The sequence below is a fragment of the Athene cunicularia genome (genome assembly GCF_003259725.1).
Source record: "Athene cunicularia isolate RWA chromosome 17 unlocalized genomic scaffold, athCun1 chr17_part1, whole genome shotgun sequence".
Classification (NCBI taxonomy): Eukaryota; Metazoa; Chordata; class Aves; order Strigiformes; family Strigidae; genus Athene; species Athene cunicularia.
The window spans coordinates 5,010,069-5,035,045 of NW_020799122.1; the positions used below are offsets into that span (position 1 = coordinate 5,010,069).

The following is a 24,977-nucleotide window of genomic DNA, read 5'->3' on the forward strand; positions in this document are numbered from 1 at the left end:
GGGGGGGAGGGAAAGAGAGTTATCAAAATGGTTTTGACCAGAAAAGCAAAGAATATTTTGAACTGTTAAAACATTTAATTTTTTTTTAGTCCTAAATTACTTGAGGGAGAGTTTGTATTTTTAACCATTTAAATTTGACTGCTTAAAATCTAAGTATGGTTCATTTACCCAGAAAAAACCATCCTCCACGTTTCAATTAGGTGCATTTTTCTTAATTGCATTTGCATTTCTCTGAACCTGTTTCTCCTCCGATTTTTTGCACTTGCCTGCAAACCAAAGAATTCATTATTCATTCAGCTCTCTGATTCGTTTCTTCGGGAGGGTAATTCCAAGCCACAAAATTCAAATCCAGGCTTCTGCCTAACCAAAACTCAAGGCTCTATGATTTCAAGCTACCTCCAGCTTTGTTAAATGAGGATTCCCATTGTACCATCAATCTTTCAATAGAAATCCCCGCTGAGTTCTACCGTCTTTGCTGCGGACACTTCATAGACATCTGTTTGCATACATACACGGGTACATACAGATGTACACAAACTCTACACATGGTTTTTTATCAATAGTCCAAGGTGACCCGGAGTGGATGCTATGCCAAATAATTCAAACCCAGCTCCTTCTCAGAGCAGAATTCTGCAATACTGGGGAGGGGAGGGGGGAGTTCACAGCGAGCACTGGTGGTTTTGAAGAGTCTTTTTTTATTTCCTTTCCGGCTGCCATACTAACGAACCTCATGGGGGGAAACCATGCCAGAGGAAGAAGCAAAATGAGGCTACTGAAGTCAAAGAAAGAAAATATAAGACTCTCTGACAGGACAGAAAATGAGGCACAATTAGGGATGACTTATTGCCTGGAAAATGATAATGGACAGAAAATAACCATTTTTTTTTTTTCCTAGTGACATCCTCAAGGACCATGCACCGAAGTGTTAAATGCCAGCATTTCAGTTATGTTTTTACTTACTGCCAAAGGCTGAGCCTGCAGCTGCACCTGGAAAAAGAAGAAGAAGCCGGGTCACTGGAAGCAGGACGCCATCAGCTCTCATACCAGCAGAAGATCAAACAGACACATGACATGGGACTGAACAGCAACTAATTAGCGGGGGTCTTGCTCATAGGCACATCAGTTTGCTGCAACATCTCAAAAGCTGCTTTTGTCAAACCACAGAGGCAAGCAGAGAGTGCTGTCTGGGGTCTTGGCATCTCCAGCTTTTCACCTGGGGAAGAAAAACCAGCTTGGTCCTTGCTGATAGTTTTTTTCTGTTAACCATTTCCTTGACCTACCGTTAAAGCCCAGCAAAGGCCAAGCACATCTGCTGAGGTTCACTGTGCTAAGTATAAACTGTAGGGTCTGAACCAGCTTGTTGCACCTACGGCAGTCCTTTGTGAGTGAGAAGGGTTGAAGACCCTTCCCACTGCAGCGCTTGCTCAACGGGATGCTGCAAAGCCACTGGCTTCAAACCCGCCTGTCAAAGGCCATCCAAGCGGCAGCTTCTGGCTTTCAGCACGCAGGAGACTAATGGCCACGCTCCTCTCGACTATAACAAGTGGGTGAATCATGAAAAGTCTCAGCTTTGCATGAACAGAAAGCACAGGACCACCAAGAGGAGAGGACTTCAGAGAACTGCCTCTGTTGCAGAGGAAGAGGATGCTGATGGGGGAAGGAGGAAGTAACAGAGGGAGAGTTGGGGTTGGGGGGGGAGGAAGAAGACTGAGTGACAGATGGGAAGAGAGATGAATGGGAGAAGAAAGAGCTGAAGAGAAAGAGAAATAGGAAGAGACACAAGGAACGGAGGGGAGGGAAAGAGAGAGAACAGCATGTCTGTGCCTGTCAACACCAGAAACTCTCCCAGGCTCCTTTGAAGCAATGCAGCCGCTTGGTGGGAGCTGACAAGCTCGTTCCCTTTCAAAGAACCTGCTCGTCTACCAGCCCTGGCACACACAAAACATTCCCGTCACGGCCTTCGGAGCCTGAATTTCAGCTTTGATCATCTTAAAGCACATAAATCTTTCAAAAAATTTGGGGGGAGGGAAGGAAAAGATTCTCTTTGGTAATGCTCAAAGCTGCTGCTTGAAAGGCTGGAGTGGCTACTGTGTCTCCGTGACATTTAAACAAATCTGCTAATGTGGACTGGACAGAAACCCAGGAGAAACTGGCCCATCTGTGATGTTTCCTGCCCCAATTCCCCTGCTCGAACGATGGTGGGTATGCATCCTTCATCTCGTCTGCGCGCCTTTGCTTCTGTCAGTGCCTTGCTCCAGCAGGCAATTGGATGAGACTGGAGCTGCGCAGAGGGACTGCAGCTCGCGGCGCCTGCCTGAAATACCGACGTACACAGAACGGGACCCAGAAAGCAATCCAGAAAGCAACCTGCCCTCCCGCAGCAGAGCAGCGCCAGCGCTGAGCCCTACTTGACAGCCAGTGCTCTACTGTGGCTAAATAATGTCTTCAAAGGAAAGTCATTTGCACTGCCACAAAGCCATGGACCTACATCTTGGCCCAACGTCATCCTCTCTGTTCTCAACCATCTCAACTCATCACTCAACTACCAGGAACCAACAAATCACCTCTGCATCTACGCAGATCCTCTCTCATTTCTCTGTGTACCAAAGACACAGATAAATACCCACTTCTCTTTCAAAAGTTGAGTATCCTGCACTGATTCAAGATGGAGAAGGACAAGATGAAAACCTGCTCCCATCTGTGGGCGCTGTGCAGCCCGAGGTGGGAGTGCAGCCAGGGCCGGCTCGCTGCAGGTTACTTACATGCATTGGGGGACCCGTTGGGGAGAGGCAGGTAGGATCCTGCTCGCCAAGACCTGGAGCGAAAATTCTTCTTGCACTTGCCGCAGTCCTGCCCCGTGGTGTTGTGCTCGCACTCGCACTGAAGGCTGCCCTCTTTGAAGGTGCACAGGTTGGCATGGAGGTTGCATTTACACCTGGAGGAGGGAGACAGGAGAAGAGCTGTCAGGTACTACTGCTGCTCCTCCCTGCCCCTGGTGTAGTGCCATCCGTGTGCAGGAAAATGTAGTGGTGAAGCTGGGCTGGTTACCCCCTTTCCCGGTCCTTCTGCGGGACTTTTTCACTGAACTCAGCTGTTTTCCCTGGGTATCTGGTGGTGGGGTTATGATGTCTCCTTCCTCGCCCAAGGTGGATCTGCAGTCTCCATTCCAAGGTGAGAGATACCTGACTCCCACTACCCGACCGCAGAAGAACAGACCATTTAATGGTAAGTCAACATTTCCAGCTGAGACTCCAGGAAGGAGTCACACAGACTTCAGGCTGTTACAGAAATTCGTGTGATCAGCTCAGATGGAGGCTTTTACTTGAAGGCAGAGAGGACAGCCTGGGGGTTTAAATGGAGCATGGCTAACGCTGGTGGGACCCAGCCCCATGACCCCTGCACGCTGTACTGAAGTCAAAAGCGTTTTCTCCCGTGGTGTGAAGTTGCACAACACAAACCTTTTTCCCTATGTGCAGCACAGCCCCAGCCTGCTGTGACCAAAATAACACAGAGAACAAGTCACCATCAGAATCTGCCTTTTAGTCCCTGCCTCATCAGAGAAGGCAACAACGAAAAACACTATTCAGCAATTTGCAAACATTAACAAACTTTTAATGAGCTGTAGTGCAGTACGCAGGGAATAATTATCTCTGTGCACAATAATTCCTGTTGCTCAGACTCCGGAGGTAACTTGCGCAGAGCACAGAGGCTGAGCCCGTAACTCACACGTGGCTCTGGTGACTCCCGGGCCCGAGCTCAGGCCATCAGACAGAGACTTCAGGGACCAAAACCTCTGATTTAATTCCAGACAGTGGATCCCTAGCACAGCCCACTGTTTTTTCTCACTGCTTTGTGCAATAATTTACACTCTCGGAAGCTGAACCATTAGAAAATGGTAATACTGTGCCTTATGTGAACGGGTAGAGAAGTCTGACTGGGTAGCGCTCTGTGTTACAGGGCTAATTACAAGAGATGCAGAACCGAGGGGAATGAACTGCTTGCAGAGAAGATAGAGGAAACACAGCCTGCTTCTTCATGTGCTCTGTCTGCACTGGGATAAACAACCTGGATTAGGCTGGGCACCATGAGCTGGGTCCCTCCTGGCTGCCAGCTGCTGGTGCCTCTCCCCCTCTCCCTTGGAGCCCCCCAAGATGCTCCCAGCTGCCTGCCTGACCTGAGGAGGCCGCCTTTGCTGTGCTCCTCCTCACGCATGGCTGGATAAGCTGACCTCATGTATGCTTTTTTTTTCTCCCCCTCCCCTCTCTGTCCTTAATTCTAGCAAACCCCGCTCAGAAGCTAAGCATAAGCTGGATGAACAGTCTCTCTCTGTGTCTTAAAACTCTGCCCTGTCTCTGGCCATGCAGAGGAGGGAATATTAAAAGGGAGGAAGGAAGAAAACGTGGTCCATGGAGCAGAGGCAGACACACTCAGCATGCTCCAGCTGAAGCTGTGTGTTAGTGAGAGCTGGAGATGCCCTGTCACGCCTGAAAGCACTAACAGGCTCTGAGCACCAGTGCTCCAGGAGCAAGCCATGAATTTGAGTGTCTGGGGGAAGGAAGTGGCTTTGGCTGGTACCTACACAGGAGGGATGCTGTGCTTCAACTGCTCTGTGTCCCCTCTGCCTCTGATGAGCAAGGAATTCGTCTGAGCCGTCCCAGCCCTTTAGCAGAGGCGATGCTCAGCCCCGGGGTGCTGCGGAGCCAGACTGAATTATTCAGCGTCCACACATCACGGCCTCCTTCTCTCACTTCAAAATGAGCAGACGGGAGGAAACAAGGCAAGATAGCGGGTTAAAGCAGGTCAAAGCCTCACTGCTGCCGCTCTGGGCCCAGCCTGAATCAGAGCAACAGCTTCTGAGAGCTGCAGCTCTCCTCCCTCCTCCCTCTGGTGGGAGCAAGATGATGGGAGCCAACAACCTTAAAAAGCAGCTGAGGGGGAGTTTAAGAGCCCCAGGGGAGGGGGTACAAGGAAGGCAGGGCTTGGTATCCCTCTTATTTCCTCTGAAGTCTGCAATGATGTGGATGTAGCACTTGGCTCCTGTTCTTGACCCTGCTAGTCTTGCAGTGGGGACATCAGCCCTGGGCGACCACTACCTGGTCCCCCATGGTGGCCTGCGGCAACCTTGATCACCCCTCTGCTGCCTGTAACACATCCTTGCTCCTGGCATCCCCTGCTGAGGGCCAAGCAGCCATTTCAGGGTGCTTCTGCTGGCTTCAAGCTGCTGCTGTGCAGGAAGGTGAAACCTCCTCACCATTAATTTGGCTCCAGCTACAGAAGTTCCACCACACAGCAGGACCCAGTCTGTGCTACTGGGAGATGGAGGCACAGATGCGTGCAGGAGGCAGTCAGACATGCCTGCTCATACACACACCCCCCCACTCGCTGCTGAGGAGAGCCAGGAGCTGAGCACCAGCTCCCAGGACAGCCCCCAGCTGCCCCCCACCCCTGCAAAGGCACCTGCGCCCCCCTGCCCGCGGGATGGGGACAGGGTGGGTGCTCATGGACATCCCCCAGCCACTGCGTGTAGGGGTGATGGGGCACTGCCCATCTTCCCAGAGAAGACCCTCACTCCCTAACTGCTTTAAACAAGGGGAATTAAATAAAGAGAAAGCAGAGGTAGCTGATCACCCTGCCTGCCTGCACCCGAGTCACTTATATTTCTCACTGCTTGGTCCTTCGCCACTGTGCAAAAGTTTTGTTATCCAAAGGATCAATTTTACCGGGGAATTGCTTTCTGAATTTGACCTTTGAGGATCATCAATCTAAGCAGAGAACTGTAACCCCAGCAAGCTGACCCCGCAACACAGCACTTTTCAGCCCAATCAATCAGGCTGCATTATTTAATAGCAAACAGCTGAGTGCCTTCAGCCAGCCCTGACTGCCAACCCCATTTTGTGTGTGAAGGTTTCTGTATCCGGGCCTCCCTGCTGCTTGGGCTTGGCTTTAACCCCTTCTTCAGGCGTCTTCTTCTGAGCCTGCAGCCCAAGGATGTGATCTCACAAATGATTTGTGCACAACGTCTTTCCCCAGCCAAGATCCAGCTGGTGGAGACTGGAGTAAATGGCATTAGCCCTGTCCCCTGGGTGGGAGCCGCTAGTCCTGCTTGCCTCCACTCATCTTCCTCGGGCGGCCAGCCATCGCAGGGAAGAGAGGATGAAGGGAAAGGTTAGGAGCTACTTAGCAATGAGGCTTAAACAGCAGCAGTGGGGCAGACCCCTGTGCCGTGTCCTGCAGAAGGCAGCGATGGCCCCGCTCCCGTCCCGGGGCTGCTCCAGCAAGGCGCTGGTTGCAGAGTGGTCTCTTTGGCACCAGATCTGAAGGGCTGGGAGCGTTTCTCCTCCAGCTCATGGGTCGAGGCTAGCGGTGACAGTGCTGTTTCTCGGTGAGCGTTCAGAGCACACATAGGATGCAGCTGTGGTGGGGCACAGCCCGGGGGAGAGCAGCCCCAGCGTGAGCTACAACAGCCACAGGCACCCTCCGTGGCCCAGGGACACCCAAGTCCTGTGCCAGGCTGGTACTAGGTGCACACAACTGCATTTTGCATTAAATAGAAACTGGTTTATACTGTTCCCAGCAAAAGTGGCTGGAGCAATGTGTGGCCCAAGACATTACAGTTTGCATGATGGGGCATTTATGAGTTTATTTTAGTGCAGGTCATTCAGCTGCTGCCTTCCCTCAGAGTGGTGCAGTGTGCTCTGATGCTGCCAATGCCTCCACCAGGGAACATCACAGAGCTTGGAGCGCCAAGGAAAGTTTACAGGAAAGTGTCCTCTTTTTTTTCTTTTTTTTTTTTCCCCACAGTCATAAAGAACAGTTTGCAGTCCCTGCATTTCTCCAGGTCAGCATCCTGGAGGTCACAGCAGTGAGTGGTTGGAGAGGCGTCTGGGGCCAAGCCCACGTGCAAGGGACAGAGATGCCCGTGCACAGGGGGTGAAGGCGGGGGTAAGTGCCTCAAACCTGCAGGAGCTGTGCTGGGAGTGGGAAAGCAGCCCCTGTCCCTGAGCTTTCATTAATAACTACTTTTGAAATAATTTTTAAAAGCTACCCCAGCCCTTTGCTTTCCTTCCAAGGATTCTTATGTGTTTTACAACCGCTTTTTCCGCCCATACTCCCACTTTGCAGTGCAGGGCAGGAGGGCAGAGAAAGGCAAAGAGCATCTTTTCATCCCAATCCCTCCCTGTGGGGCTGAGGCAGCCATGGGGTGGTGGCAGCCCCCGCTCAGGCCTGATGCCATGACCCCGCTGCTGTGCGGGGCAGGGCTGGAGAAACCCCTCACTGGGTGGAGACCCAAAGAGCTGCTCTGTCCCCATGCACCTCTCGCTCAGCTCCCACCGTGGCCCAATTTTCTCCTGCCCTGAGCTCCTTAAAAAGTCCTGGGTGAGGATATGGGGCAACAGAAGTCCACTACGGTGGGCCACCACCTCCCTTCCACCCCATGCTCTCCACCCCATGCTCTCCATGAGGATGCCACTGCGTGACCCCAGGGATGCTGTGGAGACCTGGTCCCCTCCTGTTGGCTCCCGGGCCACCGGGCTCTGGCTTCCCCCCATCATCAGCTTGGCAGTGGTAGCCCCTACTCCCTTTCTGCTTGCCCGAGCTGGCATTGGAGAGAGGCAGCACAGCAGAGCGCTGCTAATGACTGCCATCCAAAGGAAGGCTTATGATAGCTTTCCCCTGAATTGTTTGCTCTCACTGTAATTGATGAGCCTTTAATGAGTCTCATGGGACAATGTGTTTGAAGGGAGCTCTTTCCTCTCCCTCCCCAAGGAAAATGATGTTTCAACTGATCTCAGCTCTCGGGGAAACATGAATAACTCTTCTCCATCTCTCTATTGTCATTCCCAGCCGTTGCTCACAGCACACCCCGGCAGCTGCCTGGCCATGACTTACCCACTTTCTACCTGCTCCTTTGCAACTGTTTTGGCAGCTCAGCAAAAGCAGAGCAAATCTTTTCGGCAAAGCATAACGGGTGCTGAGCTTGGATTGTTTCTGGCCCATCTGTGCGTGCAGAAGCAGGTAAAAATAACTTCTAATGGCCGGGCCACGGAAGAAGCACCGTCCCTTCGCGGAGAGCTGTTATATCAGGGTTTGCCTTGCTGGGAGATCGCTCCGCAGAGGTTTGCTATTGCCAGTGACTGGAGCAGGGCTGAAAGGGCTGAAGAAGGTGACAGCAGCTCATTCATCCCAGGAGCAGGGCTGGGAGTGTAACTGAGCCTGCGGTCCAGGGGCTGAAGGGGGAGGAAAAGCCATTTTAACATATTGTTTCTTTCCGCTTGAAACAGAGAGAGAGAGGCTTTTGGGTTTTGCTGCTTTTTGCAGCCAAAAAACTGAAAAACAGCCCTGGGTTAGGTCAGAGGGACATGTTGTGAGTGGTTTGTTGTTTTTTTTTTCCTTGTGGGTTTTCATTTTTGTTGTGTGGTAGGGACAGATGAGTCCTTCTGGCAGGGAGGAACCCTCCTCGCTGCCCTTCGAAATGATTTGAGGTTTGGGTTACAAAGAGGAGACAATTTAAAAGATGCCAAAGTGGAGAGCACGCTAGCTGGCTGTTCTCATTCGAGAGGCTATTTATTTAAAATAAGTTGACACTCACCAGCTGTCAAGATCCTGCTGACTGGTGGAACATTATTTACATTCAAAGCTGCCTTAAAAAGCAAACACGAAACCAAACTTCCCCATTAGGGGGTCAGGCAACAGAAGGGAGGAAGGGTGAAGAGGACATCACACGGATACGTGAACATAAATATTTGCAGAGTAATGTGTATAAATGCTCTTGGTCTTTCTCCTGGAATGCAATAATGCCTGCAATTGAGTTCATTGGCCAAATTGAATTTGGGCTCCTGTAGAAGTCTCTTTATATTAAGTGCTTTAACATACATCACCTTCTCAGTCTATCGATGAAATTCTATTATCCGCTCAGGGCCGGACGCAACTCGGCAACAAAATCGGAGGGGAAATAAAAACCTTCACAAACCAAAGGCAGGAGCAGGTAATAGGACCTTGGGCATCCGTCTCCGGCTATTGACAAAGTGTCACGAGCATCTGGGGGAAGGAGGAGCTCACCGGGTTTCTCGCTAACTCCCTCCCTCCCGCTCAGCAAGTTTCCCCTCCATCTTGCTGCAGTGGGAGTAAAAACCTTTTCGAGACTCAAGGAAAGCCAAGCAAACAGTTGCTGTGCATTAACTTAATTTAACCATATGACCAAGAGCAAAATTTTGCTTGAACTCAAGCTAATTCCAGCCTGGAGGAATGCCAGCAAAATTCAGCCATCCAGCTCTCGGGGGCTGCCCAGCACGGAGGCGAGGATGGGCTGAGGAATGCGGTGCACCACTGGCGCAGACTTGGCCGTCCTTGACACGAGGATGCTGTTACCTCCTGGGACCTGAAGTCTGTCTGCCAGGAGCTGCGGGGGAAGGAGCAGGGACAGGCAGGGGCCGTGCTTGCCCTGGTGTTCATGGTCTCCCCAAAGGTGCTGAGTGCGGGCGCAGGCTGGCCGTGCTCTGCAGGGGTGTTGGGCTGGTTGTTGGGGGATGTTTGGGCGAGGTCATGGCTATTTTGGGGGTGATGCTCTGGCATCACTGGGGCTGGGCAAGCTCAGCTGGGGAAGGCCACACTCTCGCAATCATTTACCCCAGGTTCCTGCCTGTTCTCCTTCTGCGAAACAGCAGTGGAGCAACTGGCAGGTCCCACCCTGCTTCTCAGGGAAAGATGCTCAAGGGGGCACCAGTCAATACACAGAATCTAAGAGCCTCAACAAGAGACTGTTCCACAGACCAAACCTTCTTCTTTTCTCCCTTCTAGAGGCAGCTTTGTCAGAGAAGTCAAGATGGCAAAGCTGTATGGCTGGAGGCTCTCCAACAGCTTCATCAACAGTCAGAAGGAGAAATGTCCAAGCCGGGTAAAGCAGGCTGGAGGCAGCCGGGACACACTATGCGGTGGCACCCCTGGTTTGACCTGAGGTACAACCGGAGGGGAAGCATGCTGAGCTGCCATTATTGTGCTTGCCTGGAGGGCAGAAGTGGGAGGCAGCTACCAGGCTGAGCAGGAATTGCTTCACCTTCAACAGCAGTACAGCACTGAGCATCACTGCATCTTGAGAGTCACCGAGAAGGCAGAAAGAATATATCCCTTGCATATGGGTACCACTGACAATTAACCAGCTCAATTTACTGAAGGAGGTGCTTTGGGGAATGGCTTTGATCCTCCAGGTCTGGAGTGCCTGATCCTAGCTGTTGGCACCAGGATAATGGGCTGGGCAAATTTGTTCTGCTTCGCTAGTACAAACTCTCCACTCCAGTGGAGAGCAAAGCCTCCCAGAGAGCATCCACACACAGCATCAAGAACTGCACAAGGGGAAGACAGGGATCAAAGCAGAGGAGCACAGAGGGCCTTTCCCTTCAATTCTTTTGTGTAGGCAAAAGAGAAGCCAAGGAAACTCTCAGAAAAGCCATTGGTGAAGAGAGGAAAGGACATGCTGTTAAAAACTGGAAACCTCATCTTCTTGTTGTGCCTCTTTAGCCTGAGCAAAGCCTGAGATGAGGCACTGTTACATGGAGCTGCTCAGTGACAAGTAATTCTCCCTCCTCCGGCCTTCCCCCGGGGACTGCTCATCACTGGCAGGATGGACAGACAGACAGACAGAGCATGCACTGGGGCAGGGGAGGACGAAGGTGAGAAATCTTAATAATTAGCCTAAAATTGATTCACTTCTGCTCAATCTGATTTCTCCTAACTGGATCCACATGTCCTGGCCATGGCACATTAACTTCAATTATGGCTTATTAACGTCTCCGTGATGGAGCGTGCCCTGCTGAGCACTGCGGTGACTGACGTTATGAAGGGGAAAAAATTACTCCAAAGAGACACAGTGTGTAATGGGAAGAGAACCAGGGGCTTTCATTGCGCCGGCCGTCAGTCCTGGCAGCCAGGAAAAGCTCATTCACCCGTTCCTGAGGAGACGACTGAGCTCATTTCTGCACCGAGGAGAAAACTAAGCTGTGAATAGAGAGATCTGTGGGGAAAAGTCTTTCCGCTTCTCTTCCCCACCCTGCCTGGCACACACACAAGCACAAAGGCCAAGGGCTTGCTCGTGTCTATTCCTGTCTTGACTCCTCTGCATCTCCAGTTACTCCTCAGATCAATAGGGACAGGATGGAAGAAGAAAGAAAAAGAAAAGAAAAAGATACCGAGAAGAAAGAGAATAAAAATAAACTGTCAGCCATGAAGAGAGAAACGGACCTGGCTGAGGTCATGGGAGGCAGAGGTCCAGACAGGGCGGGCAGAGGAGGCCCTGAAGCACCCAGGAAGGGTGCAGTGACCCTCAGGATGCACCAGATCCTCTGAAGGTCCTGGAAAACTCTTGAACCACCCTGGTCCATCTGGCCTACAAGAGAAGAGAAGGCAGCAAACTCCTTCCCCTTCTCCCCACGTTCTTTGCTCCGTCTCTTTCTGCTTTTGCCAAAAGCTCTGGGAGATTGAGGTGAGGGGTTTTCCTTGGTGGGAAGCAGAGGGGTGAAGGATGGGCTGCACTTGGATGGAGGCCCAGGAGCACGTGGGCTGTGGGGATCAGAGAAATCTCTCTGAACTCACCAGCTAAGGCTGCGGCATGAGAAACCACCCGGGCTCATGATCTGCTCTGAGGGCAAAGCGTTTTGCTGTTCCCCTGAGTGTGAACATCAACTGGAGACAAGCTGCCATGTGTCTCAGCGCCCCGTGGACACTGCCAGCCGCCTGCCAGAATCCTGGCACCGTACGGGGGCACAGGCAATGCCACGCGCTCTGATGGCACACGCCGCTCCTCAGTGCCACACGCCGCTGCCGCCGGGCACCGCTCCTCCAGCCTCCTGGGGCTGTTCACGTCTCTGCTCTCCAGCTGGAATCTTCTGGCTGCTTTTTGCCTTTGAGCCCTCATATCTTCACAATTATCTTCCCTCTCATTTCCCTGAGCTCTGCAGTGGATCTCTAACACCCCTCCCCATTTTATCTAGGCACTTTCCTCCTGTTCCTCAAACATGGTTGTTCCCACGTCCTGGAAGAGGCAGCGTGTGTCTGTCCCCAGCCCTGCCTCCCCCCTTCCCCGCACAGCGCTCCTGTCAGGCTCACATTGATTTCTCCTCTCTTCCTCTCAATAACCCACCTCTTGTTGAGCCATACACAAGATTTAATTTGGTTTTAGTCCTTGCGCTGTAACTGGCTTTGCTTACAGCGGGAATTAGATTGCTCTCCAGCGAAAAAAACCTGCTTGCTGGGGCCAGAATAATCACAGGAGCAGAGTTAATTCACATGAAGCTTTTCCACCTTATACACCAGTTATCCACAGCTCCTCAGCCTGTCATCCTTCCCTGCCCTGTGCCCATCGGAGCCAGGCAGAGTCAGCCCAGGGCAGGCATCCCCTTCTTCCCTGCCCAGGATGAGTGTCCCCCTCTCCCAGGACTGGCCCAGCAAGCGGGGACAGCCGTCAAGAACTGAAGCACTGCAAAGCCGGGGTCTTGCTCTAGCTTAGGACTTGGAGTTTGGGCTGGAAAAAACAGTTTTCAGAGTTTCCTTTGTCCCCGGCCAAGAAAAAGCCCTCTCCTCCCAGAGGCTCTGCTACATCTGAGGAGTTGCTGTCAGGCAGCTCACGGTGAGCAGAGCCAGGAGGGAAGCAGAGGCAAGCAGGACCTGCGGCTCGGCAGGCAGCCGTGGGCAGCCGTCCACGCAGACACACATCCACACATCCACGCAGACACACATCCTCGCAGACACACGTCCACGCAGTCAGCCATACATACACACACACATCCTCACAGACACACATCCACGCAGACACACATCCACATGTCCATGCAGACACACGTCCACGCAGACACACATCCACACATCCACGCAGACACACATCCACATGTCCATGCAGACACACGTCCACGCAGACACACATCCTCACAGACACACATCCACGCAGACACACGTCCTCACAGACACACGTCCTCACAGACACACGTCCACGCAGTCAGCCATACATACACACACACATCCCCACAGACATACATCCACACAGACACACATCCTCACAGACACACATCCACGCAGACACACGTCCACGCAGGCAGTTATCCTCGCAGGCAGCATGTCAGCTCCAGGGGCAGGCTGTCAGGAATTAGCCAACAAACCCCAGCCCATCTCATTCTGGCCCCAGCAAAAAAGCAGCACTATAGCTTCCACTGGACATTTGCAGCCTGACACAGACACAGACACACACACACCCGTCCCCAGCACTGTCTTCAGGGTGCAGGCGGCTGTGGAATCTCAGATGTCTCATAGAAGTTGTGTCTCCCCCTCCCTGGGGTGTTTAAAAGGGTTTCCCTCCACTGTCCTAGTTGCCTCTTTTCACAAAGTTTGCAGGGATTTTATCTCTTGAAACGATCTCTGCTACGATCAGATGGTATTAAATTTGGCCAGTGAGTTTGACAGCTGGTGGGGGACTGGGTGTGGGGGGAGGAAGGTGGCGGACAGCCAGCAAGGCACTGGTTTGTGGAAAACCCCACCAGCTGAAGTCAAAAGTACTGATGCTACATAACCTGCCTGAGGCAGGCAGAAAAGGTAAAGGGCTCTGAGGAAGAAGGCATTCACGGGACACCAGGAGTATTTTAACATGTACCTTAAAGCATCGAATATGCTGAAGCTGCTGTAGGTGCAGTAACGAATCCTGGGTTATCTGCACAGTCATCTCCATGCTTGGAAGCCAAAGGTCATTGCACAAGCATTGACATCAAACACTGACAGCAAACATCGAATCCTAATTTACCACTTTCTGAGCTGAAAACTCTGCATCCCTGTTACGGAGTCTAACCAGCCTGGGTAACTTGATACACCAGCTCCAACCCCTCCTGACAGCCATCCTGGTCAGCGTGGGCCTTGGCTGGGAACTGATCCCTGGGGCTTTGCCACTGCTGCCAGTAACATCAAGCATCCCTGCGGGCAGTTTGGCAGCCCTGGGGAGTGAGGCTGCGGCAGATGGAGCCGGGGCAGGGCTGGCTGTGGTTGGGGTGGAGGAGAAGGCAACACGCTGGCTTCTTCTCTCACCTTTGCCTGCTTTCCCTCCCTTCCACACTCTTTATTTTGCTATTTTGCCCCATCCTGAGCTGTTTGAGGCCTGTGGATATTTAGTACACCTGGCAATACCTCTTACAGGCTGGTGTAAAATATCTCTCTGCACATATTTATACAGAAGCACACTGCACCAATACCTGAGCGCCTGCAGACGCACACAGAGGTGCTCTCCCGCAGCTCTGCCCGTGTGCCTGAGCTCCCGCGGGCTCCTCCCCACCCAGTCCCACCAGCCAGCACCCCGACACGCCACCAGCCCAGCCGAGAGCCACGGCTGCTCATCCCAGACAGGCAACCACACCGTGAGAGAGATCTATCCCCTCTGCCTGCTGCTGCCCTCACTGCTGTCTCCTGCCTGCCCCTGTGGGAGAAAAGGGCTCTCCCATCCTTCGCTGCAGCTTCCTCCCCCTTGGAGCCGGTTCAAAGCCAGCCTCGGTGGCACCTGCAAAACATTTTTGCTTGCAAGTCTCAGAATCAAACGGTTTGGAACTGATACAAACAGCTCCTCTGTCGCTGTGGTGATTCTTGTTAGCACGGGGTGGGTGATGGGGAGATTTTTCCCCTCTCGTCTGTAAGTCTCACACAAGCTGAATCCACAAGCTGGATGGGAAATTAGCCATCTCGGCATTTTTCCACCTTACTTTGCTTTTTCGGTTGATGTCATAATGTAACATATGGCATCGTACAGAGAAATGAAAAACAAAACCCAGGAGAAACAAACCCCCTCCTGCCTTCCCCTGCCCCAGATCTGTTGGGGGGTTTACCCTCACTCCAAACTTCGTCTGCTGGCGCCAGAGCTGCTCCAGAGGTGCAGGACTGACTCGGGATGACCCATCCTGCTTGTACTGGCAGTGAGCTGGAGTTCAGTGGGGCGAGCCTCACTCTTCAACCCCCGAGATCCACCAGCATTGCCCCTGAGCTTTTTGGGCAGAGCCTGGCTATGTTTGCACAGCTGGGAACAGGGTATCTGAGAGGAAACTCAGAGCCCGACCATCCATCCAAGCCATGTCCCAGCTCCCCTGCACCAGCTCGGGGAGCGCAGAGCCCTTCTCTCAGACACAGCCTTGGAGGTGCCCCAGCCGTTCCCTGCAAGGACACATCTGTTTTATCACCGATGCTGCCCTGCCTGGGGAGAAAGGGTATTAGAGGGAGAAACACTGATAATCTTATCGGTTGACAGAAACGCTGATGGCTTAATTTTCTAGCAGTAACCCTCTTCTCATCCCTCCGAGAAGAGATGCCCAAAGAAATACAGCAGCCGTTACCTGCCGGTGACTTCAATGTTGGAGACAGCATAGAAGTACTTGTACAAGTTCTCCCTCTGCACGTAGGTGCCCCCCAGGGCCGGTCTCAGCAGCCTCATCCGCAGGTCGGTCACAGTAAAGAAGTCTTTGAGCCCTTTGGCGCTCTCCAGACGGGTGTACAAGTTGTCCATGTTCTTGAGGTCAGGGCCAGCAAAGATGGCAAAGCGGTCCCTCACCTCGAACCGGACAGTCTTCTCCTTTTTGGAGCCCGCCCAGCGGGAATACTCCTCTGTGCAGAGGACCCTGTTGGCACTGGTGGTGGAGAGGTCTCGGACCCTCCGTGCTGGCATGCTGAAGGCCTCCATGCAGTCATCTGCGTAATATTGGTACGGGTGCCAAGTCCTCCCGTTGTCCAGCGACTTCTCCAGCATCATGATGGTGGGTCGGCCATACTCAAAGGTTATCACGATGTCATCTGTCAGCTCGATGCTCTTGTTCCAGGACAGCGTGATGTTGGCCAACAGCGGCTCCGGGTACCGGCGCCATGTCACGCTCTGCCAGTACGTGGCCAGACCTTCGTCCTCACTGTCGAACATGAGTTTTGGCGGGTGGGCCAGGTCCGGGTTGGAGGCATCACACTCATCGCTGCACAGGTACGGGTTCTCCTGGAACAACAACAACGGTCACGAGAGAAGAAGGCAACGCCTGGGCATCGCGTGGGCATCATGGGCACACAGCCGAGCTCGCACCACTACTGGACCCTGGTTTTAGCTGCTTGTGTCAAACATTAACAGCTGGGCTGAACTGGAGTATGCTGGGGGTCTGTCTCTGGATGATGCTGTTTCTGAGCATAAATTTAAGACAGAAATGCGTGGTTTTGCCTTTGCTATAAGAATGGCTGAGCTGTTTCATTTGAAAGGCCTTTCCCCAAAGGGAAATCAATTTGGCACGAGGACAACGTTCATAGAAAGCGCTTTCCCTGAGACAGTCTCTGAGAAACTTTGCTTAAGCTTGGCCAAGTTACAAGCCTACAGAAAACTGCATTCACCCCTGCTCCCTTGCAAGAATGGAATGGCTAAAATCCCCAAAGCACATCCGTGCCTCTCATGGCTCCTGGTGATGAATGGGCAGGGGGCACACCGTCCCCCCAGTGCTTCTGAGCATGGCTAGAGGAGGGAAACCCAATCTCCCCAGCTCTGAGCTGGGACAGGACTGGGCGGTAGCAGAGAGAGCAGAGATTTGGGCTCCCCGTGTCTCCGTTGTCCCCAAGACAGCCTCCTGACCTCGGGGACCTGCAGGGCGGGTGTGCTCAGGACGCACCCGCTCAGCCTGACGTGGTGACCATTACTGGTCGCTCAGTTCAACATACCCAAACTAACTGGAGGCTGAGCTCACAGGGGATTGGGAAGGGAAAGGGGCAGGCGTCTCTGTGCCCACCCACCAGCACCCAGAAGGGACCTGGGATCCCTGCAGCCTGAACACCATCCCCAGCCACTTGCTGCTTCTCTGGGCACCCTTAGCCTGTGGCAAATAGAAGGGAACATCAGTTAACGTCTGTCTTTGCAGGAACCAAGTTATGTAGCTGTGCCTGGCAGCCCCGCTGCCCATGGGGACAGGCTCTTCCCAAGCCGTGCTGCCTTCCCCAGCTGCACGCAGGAGATGCAACGGTCCTCACCCAGCCACAGGGACCACGGTGGGAAGGATGGCTCATCCCATCCAGGCGACAATGTCTGCTGCTACTACTGCTACATCACTCATTGCCTGCAGGCCTGGGCAACGGGAGAAAAGGTTCAGCCATCCCATTCTGCCCACAAGTGACAGGGCACGGCCAAGCTCGCATGTTTTGCAGGGACACCCACACGCATCCACATGTGCTGAACTGCACTAAGGACACATCATCAAGGTCACACACCAAATGTTGAAGTTTTGGAGGCGGGCATCAGGGTTAGCTGTGCCAATGGGTTTATTGCTCATCCACACGTGTGTTAAAGCCATCATTCCTTGCCCTGCAGCCCCTGCCTCCAGGAGTGTGTGGGTCAGACCTGCCTCGGGGATGATGTGGGGCTGTGCTACAGTGGGTACCACCTGCAAAAATCCTCTGCATCACACTACAAATCTTTTTTGCATACGTATCATCTCTTTGTTGTTGCTTTACCTCCTTCTCGGACTCAGAATCCAGAGGATTGGAGAGGGAGAGGGATTGGTACGACAGCTGTGGTGGGACCCTCGTCAGGGGGGCAGAGCCACCTGGCAGAGGAGGAGGTGATAAAGCAGCTGGAGCTGCTCAGAGCTGATGGCTGGAGGTGAGGAGTCTGCTGGGGTGTGAGATCTGACCCTCCCGAGCACAGCGGACTTGCAAGGTAAGACAGTTTGGGTTCTGTGGTTTGGTTTGTGAATGCTTTGTGCGTGGTCGGGAGCCTGTGGAAAGGTGCTGCGTGGAGGGAGCAGCGTGCTCCTGCTTGGGGTGTGTGTGTGGCGGGGGCTGGTCTCTGGCTCGCAGGGACCTGATGCTGGTACCTGGGGGCTCAGACAAAGGAGGTGCAGGGCTGGGGTCTGCGCAGGCTGGTTGTGTCCCAGGGCTGGGAGAGCCCTGCTGCAAGTGTGGGAACAGGCGGCTTCTGCGCCCACAGCACTGGAGACTGACCCTGCACCACGGGCTTGCTTTGACCTGGGAAACCATTGGGAGTCTAAGTGCTTGTGGCGTGCTTTTAGGGTGTCCCATGTACACCCCAGACAAAGCAGGGCAGGGGATCTGGCTTGTACAAATGGGTGCTCTCGGGTGCAAAGTGGGGCTGTGGGGCTGCACTTTGAATACGGGAACTACTGGGTAACATGAGGTGCTCTGGAAAATCTGGGCTTTGCCATCTCCAGCTGGGCAACCAAAAGTCTTGGGAACTACTTAGAGCTTCTCCACTCCATGTCTGTAAAACGTTTCTCTGGTGCCTCCACACAGCTCAGAGACACACACACAATGTGAGCAACTATTGGCACAGCGAGTTGAGCCCATAGGGCTGAGTAGCCTAGAAAAGCTCAGGAGGACATAAATAATTCTGTCCTGTGAGTAGTGTGTGAGTAGCACGCTGTAAATGAGGCAGAAGTCTGCTCCACCAGCAGCAGGGATAAAACAAAACAGCGAGCAGCTGATCCGTACGTGAGCACCAGGCTCTTTTGCAGGGGATGCAGCAGCAGCCTTGGGGAGAAAAGGGGACTCCTGTAAATAAAGCATGTGTTGTCGTGCGTGTGTGCACGAGGCTGCCATGGACAGCAGCAGAAGCCAGTTGATAAAACAGGGTAAAACCCGTCCTGCTTTCAACATTGTCTTGCTCTCAGACACGCACCTGCCCGGCAGTAAAGCCACGAGTGCTGTGCTGGGATTTGCTCCCCCCGTTACAGCCTGTTGAGCATCGTGTGGCTTTTGCCATCTCTGTGTGCGCTGAGAGGAAGGGCTGGAGCTGCTGAGCTCCGGTGCGGTCCCATCCCCGGAGCAGGGTGGCTACTAAATGGATGTTTCGGTTGATGTTTTAAAAGCAAATGGCTGGATAGTTTTTATTATTTTTTACTTGCTTGCAGCTGTGCCAACTGAGCAAGGGAAATCAATGGAGTGTTCAGGCTTGCTCGGGTGGGTGAGGGCACCTGCCCAGAGCTCCCCACTCCCTTCCCAAAGAGGGGAGAAAGACCTGAGCAAGGGGAAATGCCAGATGGGGTGTAGTAGGGCTCTGAGCCATGCTGGGGGGTCTTGCCTACTGTGACATGATGTTCCGGAGAAGGGATTAAAAAAACGTAAGATATTGACATATTTAATATGCTCTCCTGACTCGTCACGTTCAGGGGAATTGTTTACCTCTGCTAATGAGACACAGCTTCCTGCCGGGGGATGTAGCTGCCTCTTAGCGCAGCTTTACAGCGGTGGCTGATGGAAAAGGAAGAAAAATCTCCATCAGCTGAAGCGCTGGGGGCTCTGAGTACATTTCCTGTGCTGAGGCAACATATTGTGTTGCAGTATGGTCCTCCTGCCAATGTGGCCATACAGATGGCTTAATAGGACGGTCCTGAAAAGACCATCCTGGAGGTCCGTTTTCAGCTCTTGTCTGAAGGAGGGTGCAGCAGTGCAGCATCTCGGTGGGCTCGGGTGGGGAATCGGCTTGAGATGGCAGCAAAAAGTTCTCCAATAAACCCGACTTGCTGCTGAGAGCAGCTCTGTATGAGCAGGAGTCTGTGTGCACAGAGCCGTCCTGGCAAGAATGCTCTTGCCGTGTGGCTTCCCTTCCTTGTGTGTGGCAGCTGTCGGGGCTGCCAAAGTCCTTAAGCTGGTCTAAGATGACTCTCCACTGAGTATTTGCTGCTTGAGTTGTCCCCAGGGTGGCCACAGTGGCCAATTTCACCTCCAGGGCTACGGACGATGCTCCTATCGAGGCTTCCTTAAGCAGTGGCCAAATTACACAAGGGAAGGACTCTGTGACCGAACCACCATGAAAAAAAACGTTACCCAGAGCAGTAAAGGGTGGCCAGGGTGGGAGGTGGGACAGGTTCCCCAGGAGCAGTGTGAGGGAAGCGGCCAAGTTTGACAAGTGTGATCCCCCTCCCACTGTCCCGTCTGGAGGGACAGGGCTGGCCAGGCATGTCTCTGGCAGGGGACCTGGCGGGTCAAGGGCAGGGAGAAGCGGAGCCAAAATTCTGCCTGTCCCCCATATGCTCATCCCAGAGATCAGGGAATGGAGGTGCACAATCCCCGATGGCTCCTGTACATCCCAACCTGTAAACACGCTCAGCTCAGCAGGCACCAAGCCCAAAGATGTCTGTAACCGCTCCGATGCTCTGGAGCAGCACACGGCTCGAGACCTGCCGGGTTGTAACAGGGCAAACGCAAAAAATAACCTCTAAGTGACAGTGCTGAAACGTGGGGGAGAGCCTCAAAAGCCACCAAGTGAGTCACATCACTACGGCTTCCTCTGCTAAAATGAAGTGTTCCTTTTTGGTTTTAGGTTTATTGAATTGTTCTTCCTTCACGGGATGCTCAGTGCATTTTCTGCTGGTGGGGTGGTTTGAAGTCAGCCGGGAGGGCAGGGGGGAGCGGAAACAGATGGCCATACTTTGGCTACTCCGTTGGTCCGAGTAAGATCAGTTATAGAACTGTTGAAACAATTCCAGGTATTATTTTTGAATCTGGTTTCCTCCTCCAAGCTGTGTGTCCTCCAAAGGATCTGTCCAAAGTCTCAAGATATTTACGTCTTCAATCTAAAAGTCAGAATGCATTAGGCAGGCAAACTTGGTCTCAGGGAGCTTAAAATAAACCAGTTCACTTTGAGTCTCACGCTATTAAATCAGTCGTGAGTGTCCTCATGGCAACTAGATGTTGCTGGTTTCCAGCTCTCCAGCATGCTCTTTTGGTTGCTCATTTCTTGAGGGTGCCCTAAAGAGCTCTGCAACCTTGCTTAGCCCCAGCTCAGCCCAAAGGGGCAAATTGCAAGAGCTTTGTTGAGGACGTTGTCTTAACAAATGGCATCGTAGCGAGATCATGCCTCCATGGGGCAAATCATAGAATGATTTGGTTTGGAAGGGGGCTTTAAAAGTCATCTAGTCCAATGCCCTGCAGTGAGCAGGGACATCTTTGACTAGATCAGCTTGCTCAGAGCCCCGTCTAACCTGACCTTGAGTGATTCCAGGGATGGGGCATCTACAGCCTCTCTGGGCAACCTGTGCCAGTGTTTCATCACCCTCATTGTACAGAATTTATTCCTTGTATTTACTCTGAAGCTACCCTCTTTCAGTTTAAAACCATTACCCCTTGTCCTATTGCATCAGGCTCTGCTAAAAAGTCTGTCCCCATCTTTCTTATAAGCCCTTTTAAGCCCTGAAAGGCTGCTATAAGCTCTCCCCAGAGCCTTCTCTTCTCCAGGCTGAACAACCCCAACTCTCTCAGCCTGTCCCCACAGGAGAGGTGTTCCAGCACTCTGATCATTTTTGTGGCATCCTCTGGACCCAATCCAACAAGCCCATGTCTTTCCTGTGCTGGAGGCCCCAGAGCTGGACACAACTCCAGGTGGATCTCTGGTCAGAGGGGCAGAATCACCTCCCTCAGCCTGGTGGCCACACTGCTTTAGATGTAGCTCAGGATATGGTTGGCCGCCTGGGCTGCCAGCACATATTGCCAGCTCACGTCCAGCTTTCACCCACCAGTACCCTCAGGTCCTGCTTGGCAGAGCTGCTCTCAATGCCTTCATCCCCCAGCCTGTACAGGGTTTGCCCCGACCCAGGTGCAGGACCTTGCACTTGCCCTTGTTGAACCTCATGAGGTTCATTCACATGGTCCTAGTTCTGGAGCTGGTAGGATGTCCCGGTCCTGGTGACTGCAGACCCAGCCCTTGGGTTTTGCCTCCTCTGGGTGCCCGGGGTCAGTGCTGGGTAGAAATGCTGCAAAAGTGACTTTTTGAAGGTGACAACAGGGACTTGCTTCTTGAGAAGGATTTCTTAGGAAACAAGATACTGGTCTGACAAGGCGTGGTGATGGGAATGCAGGATGCTGCAGCAAAGCTGCTCTCCACCTTGCTGGGGAGGGACGAAAACAGCCACAATAAAAGGCCCAGTTTTACAAAGTCCAGCTGGTTTCTAGGGCTCTTAATGAGCACAAAAAGTTGTTTTGCTTTTTTTTTTTTTTTTTTTTTTTTTTTTTTTTTTTTTTTTTCCTGGCAGATAATGCCATTTTTAAGCCTCATAGCAAAAAAATTATATATTTTTGTAGGTGAAATTACTTGATTAATCATTAAGCTGTTTAATATTTTAAACAAACTAGACATCTGTTGTCAATGGTGAAAGCTGCACGGAAATAAAACTGCAGCTTTTAGGACATGTCCATGCCAAACGGAAGCTGGAAAGCAATTGCAAACACTAGCTGCACAATGAAGAAGAAGAATAAAAATGATAATAATATTAAAAGGAAAAAAAAAATACCCAACATTTGAGCAAGGAAAAATAAGTAGATGATGTGAAAGTTGGTACTGCTCAGCCAAGGATGCTCATCACAGCTCCCACGACCTGGTGTGATTTGCTTAATGGTGTCTTGGCCCAAGGAGTTGCTTTGCTTTCAGGGGTCTCTTCTGCTTGATGGAATAGCGTTGCTTAAGCCAAGGCCTCTGCTAAAACCCAGGTCACACTGGGACCAACTTGTTTTTAAGTACAGTCAGTCTCCTAGTAAGAATAATGACAAGGTCTCATCAACTTGGACTAGTTCTGGAAATCTAAATTTTGTATTTTTTTAGTTGGGGGGGGAAAAATCCTTGGATTTTTATAGGAAGGGGAAAAATGTTGAATGCATTTCTCTGGCACAAAGTTCTATGCTGTCGTGTGGGTTGCTTTTGGGTCCTTTATTCTGTAGTGGGTTTGTTCCCCAAGAACTGGCTCTCAAGCTCAGCCAGAGAGTTCTCAGACCTTGGGTGTCTCCAGGCTCTCCCGCAAGCACTGATGATAGTTGGGACCGGGGACTGTTTGATCACCCCCTCTGTAGCCTAAAGAGCCTGGTCTGGTTCCCTCGACATAAGGAGGAGCTTCCTGCAGGTCTGAAATGAGAGATCTGCTCACTGAGCTGGCTCCTGGAGCAGCCAGAAGGTCCGGTGCCTCCCAAAGGCTGTCCGTCCCTCCTGGCCCTCGCGGGGCCATTAGCATCAGCCGGCACCCGCCACCGCTGCTGGAGGTGGAGGAGCTGTGGGTGAGGAGGGTTTGCATGGCGCTGCCCCTCTTACCTGCAGGTTTTCATCGAGTTTTCTGAGTGGCACAAGGAATTCGGGGAAAAAATATCCCCGTGTGGAAGCAGTTGGTGGCTGCTGGAGGAACTTTAGTGGGGCAAGATACGGCACAGAAACCTCCTTCCCAGGAGTGCTCTGAGCTTCCACCCTGGAGGGGACAATTCCCTCCTTAGCACCTGCCCTGTCAAGCCATGATGCTTAAAGGGCTCTTGGTGTGTTCCAAGACCCTTCTGCTTCTTGCAGGGCACCTACAACCCTGCCTTTGATTTTCCACTTAAAGGTTAGCTGATGAGGTTCACAACGTCCCCACACTGCCTCGCACAGCAACAAAGTCCTTAAGTTGGTATCAAATTTCCTCCAGATCCTGCAAAACAACCGCGTTGGCAAAATCCTCATGTGCACCTGATCCCTCCTGCCCTGCTAACGTCCCCGCCGTGGACTGGTGACACCACGGGTGTCTTGCAGCTTCCCCTGCTCCGAACAACCCATCTGTCATGGAGAGGACTCATGGCTGTGGCAGATGGGGGTCCCCAACCTTTGGAGGGGAGCGAGGGCCAGCCCGCTCCATTCCTGCCTCTCCCATGGGTATTCTGGAATACATTTCTCCCTAAGTTTTATCTTCTCCCCCTCTCTTTCCCCATCCAGCACCAAGCTGGATCCGTTTGCTCAGGAGGCTGCAGGATAAAGCTGAAACAATCATCTTGGCGTGTTTGCTTTCCTGCTCCTTTACGCTCCACTGAGTTCCCCTGATTCATGCCAGGATTGAGCTGTGGGGCTTCGCTTCACCTCCATCCCCTGCTCTGCCTTCCCCGGCTGTGTTGGGGCTTTGCAGGGATCTCTGTCCCTGTCCCCATCCCAGCTGGGCTGCGGCACTGGGAAATAACCCACCGAGCGGGGAGGATGTCATCCCCGACCCAGCCCTGGTGGCAACAGCCTTTATCTGCTCCACTGATACCGAGTTAAATCTATTTTCTGCAATGCAAATTTTTGACAAGGGTCACACTGAGCAACGTTCATTTGGGGAAACTTCCTTGATTTTTCTTTCAATAACTGCTACAGGATGCGATGCTCTTTCCCAAACAGAATTGCTTTTACCCGGGAGAAAACGCAGGGTTGCCCTAACATCATTATGGGGTATTTTCACTCTTGATGCTTCTGACCTGAGGGTTCAACTGCTCTATCTGGATTTATGAAAAGACAAGGTGATTTTATGATCAAAAATAACATTTGTGGCTAATTAAATCTCATGCTTCAGGGCATAAACCATAACCTGCCAGTGGCCAGGATGGGACTCCCAGAGAACTGGAAATATTCTCTGACAATTAATTTTCACTCTATTCATGGGCTGGGAGGGATCAGAGGGGTGAAACAACCGTAATTAATTTACAGCGATTATTTCCAACAGCTGGCAAGTGGCATAACTCACAGGCAGAGATGGCTGGGAGCATCCAGATAATTGAGGAGAAATACGAGGCCCCTCTTGAGCCAAACAGTTGCTCAGCAGCCCTTCCCTGTGAGCCCGGGTGAAGTTGGTGCCCCCCTTGCTCAATGCATGGGCATGGGGGGGACACCAGGGGATGCCTGGCCAGGGTCCTCTCCTCCTGCACTAATTACCCCTTCCCCCAGTGCCCAAGCAGGCTTTCCCCACAGCACAGCTGTGACTCGAACTCAGCAAACGTCTCGGGAACAGCTCTGCCTGCCCCGCTTTGGGATGCCTGTTGGCACACAGGGAGGGGTCCCCGGCGGGGTCAGCACCACAGCATCGGGCTGTGGAGATGCTGGGGGTGCTCTGAATGCAAAATGAGCCTTTTCAAAATGAAATCTTAATAGCTTTCTTCAAGATGCTATGTTCTTTTTTTTTTTTTTTAAAAAAAAAGAGACCACTTTGGTCAAGGAGGTTGTCCGAGCACAA

The 24,977-nt window shown here is 52.3% G+C and overlaps 1 protein-coding gene across 11 annotated transcripts in view; it reads right to left on the bottom strand.

Moving 5' to 3' along the window:
- The window catches only part of NTNG2 (netrin G2), a 49,493-nt gene that overhangs the window by 13,167 nt on the left and 11,349 nt on the right, over positions 1 to 24,977 (bottom strand). For all 11 annotated transcript variants that reach the window (XR_003399606.1, XR_003399605.1, XM_026860743.1 and 8 more), the window contains exons 2-4: positions 15,348 to 15,991; positions 2,763 to 2,935; positions 961 to 987 (exon numbers count right to left, since the gene is read on the bottom strand). Coding sequence is in view for 9 of the 11 variants with exons in the window: in XM_026860743.1 (XP_026716544.1) it covers positions 961 to 987; positions 2,763 to 2,935; positions 15,348 to 15,991 (844 nt within the window). In the remaining 2 variants the exon portion in view is untranslated. The remainder of the gene's footprint in view (positions 1 to 960; positions 988 to 2,762; positions 2,936 to 15,347; positions 15,992 to 24,977) is intronic.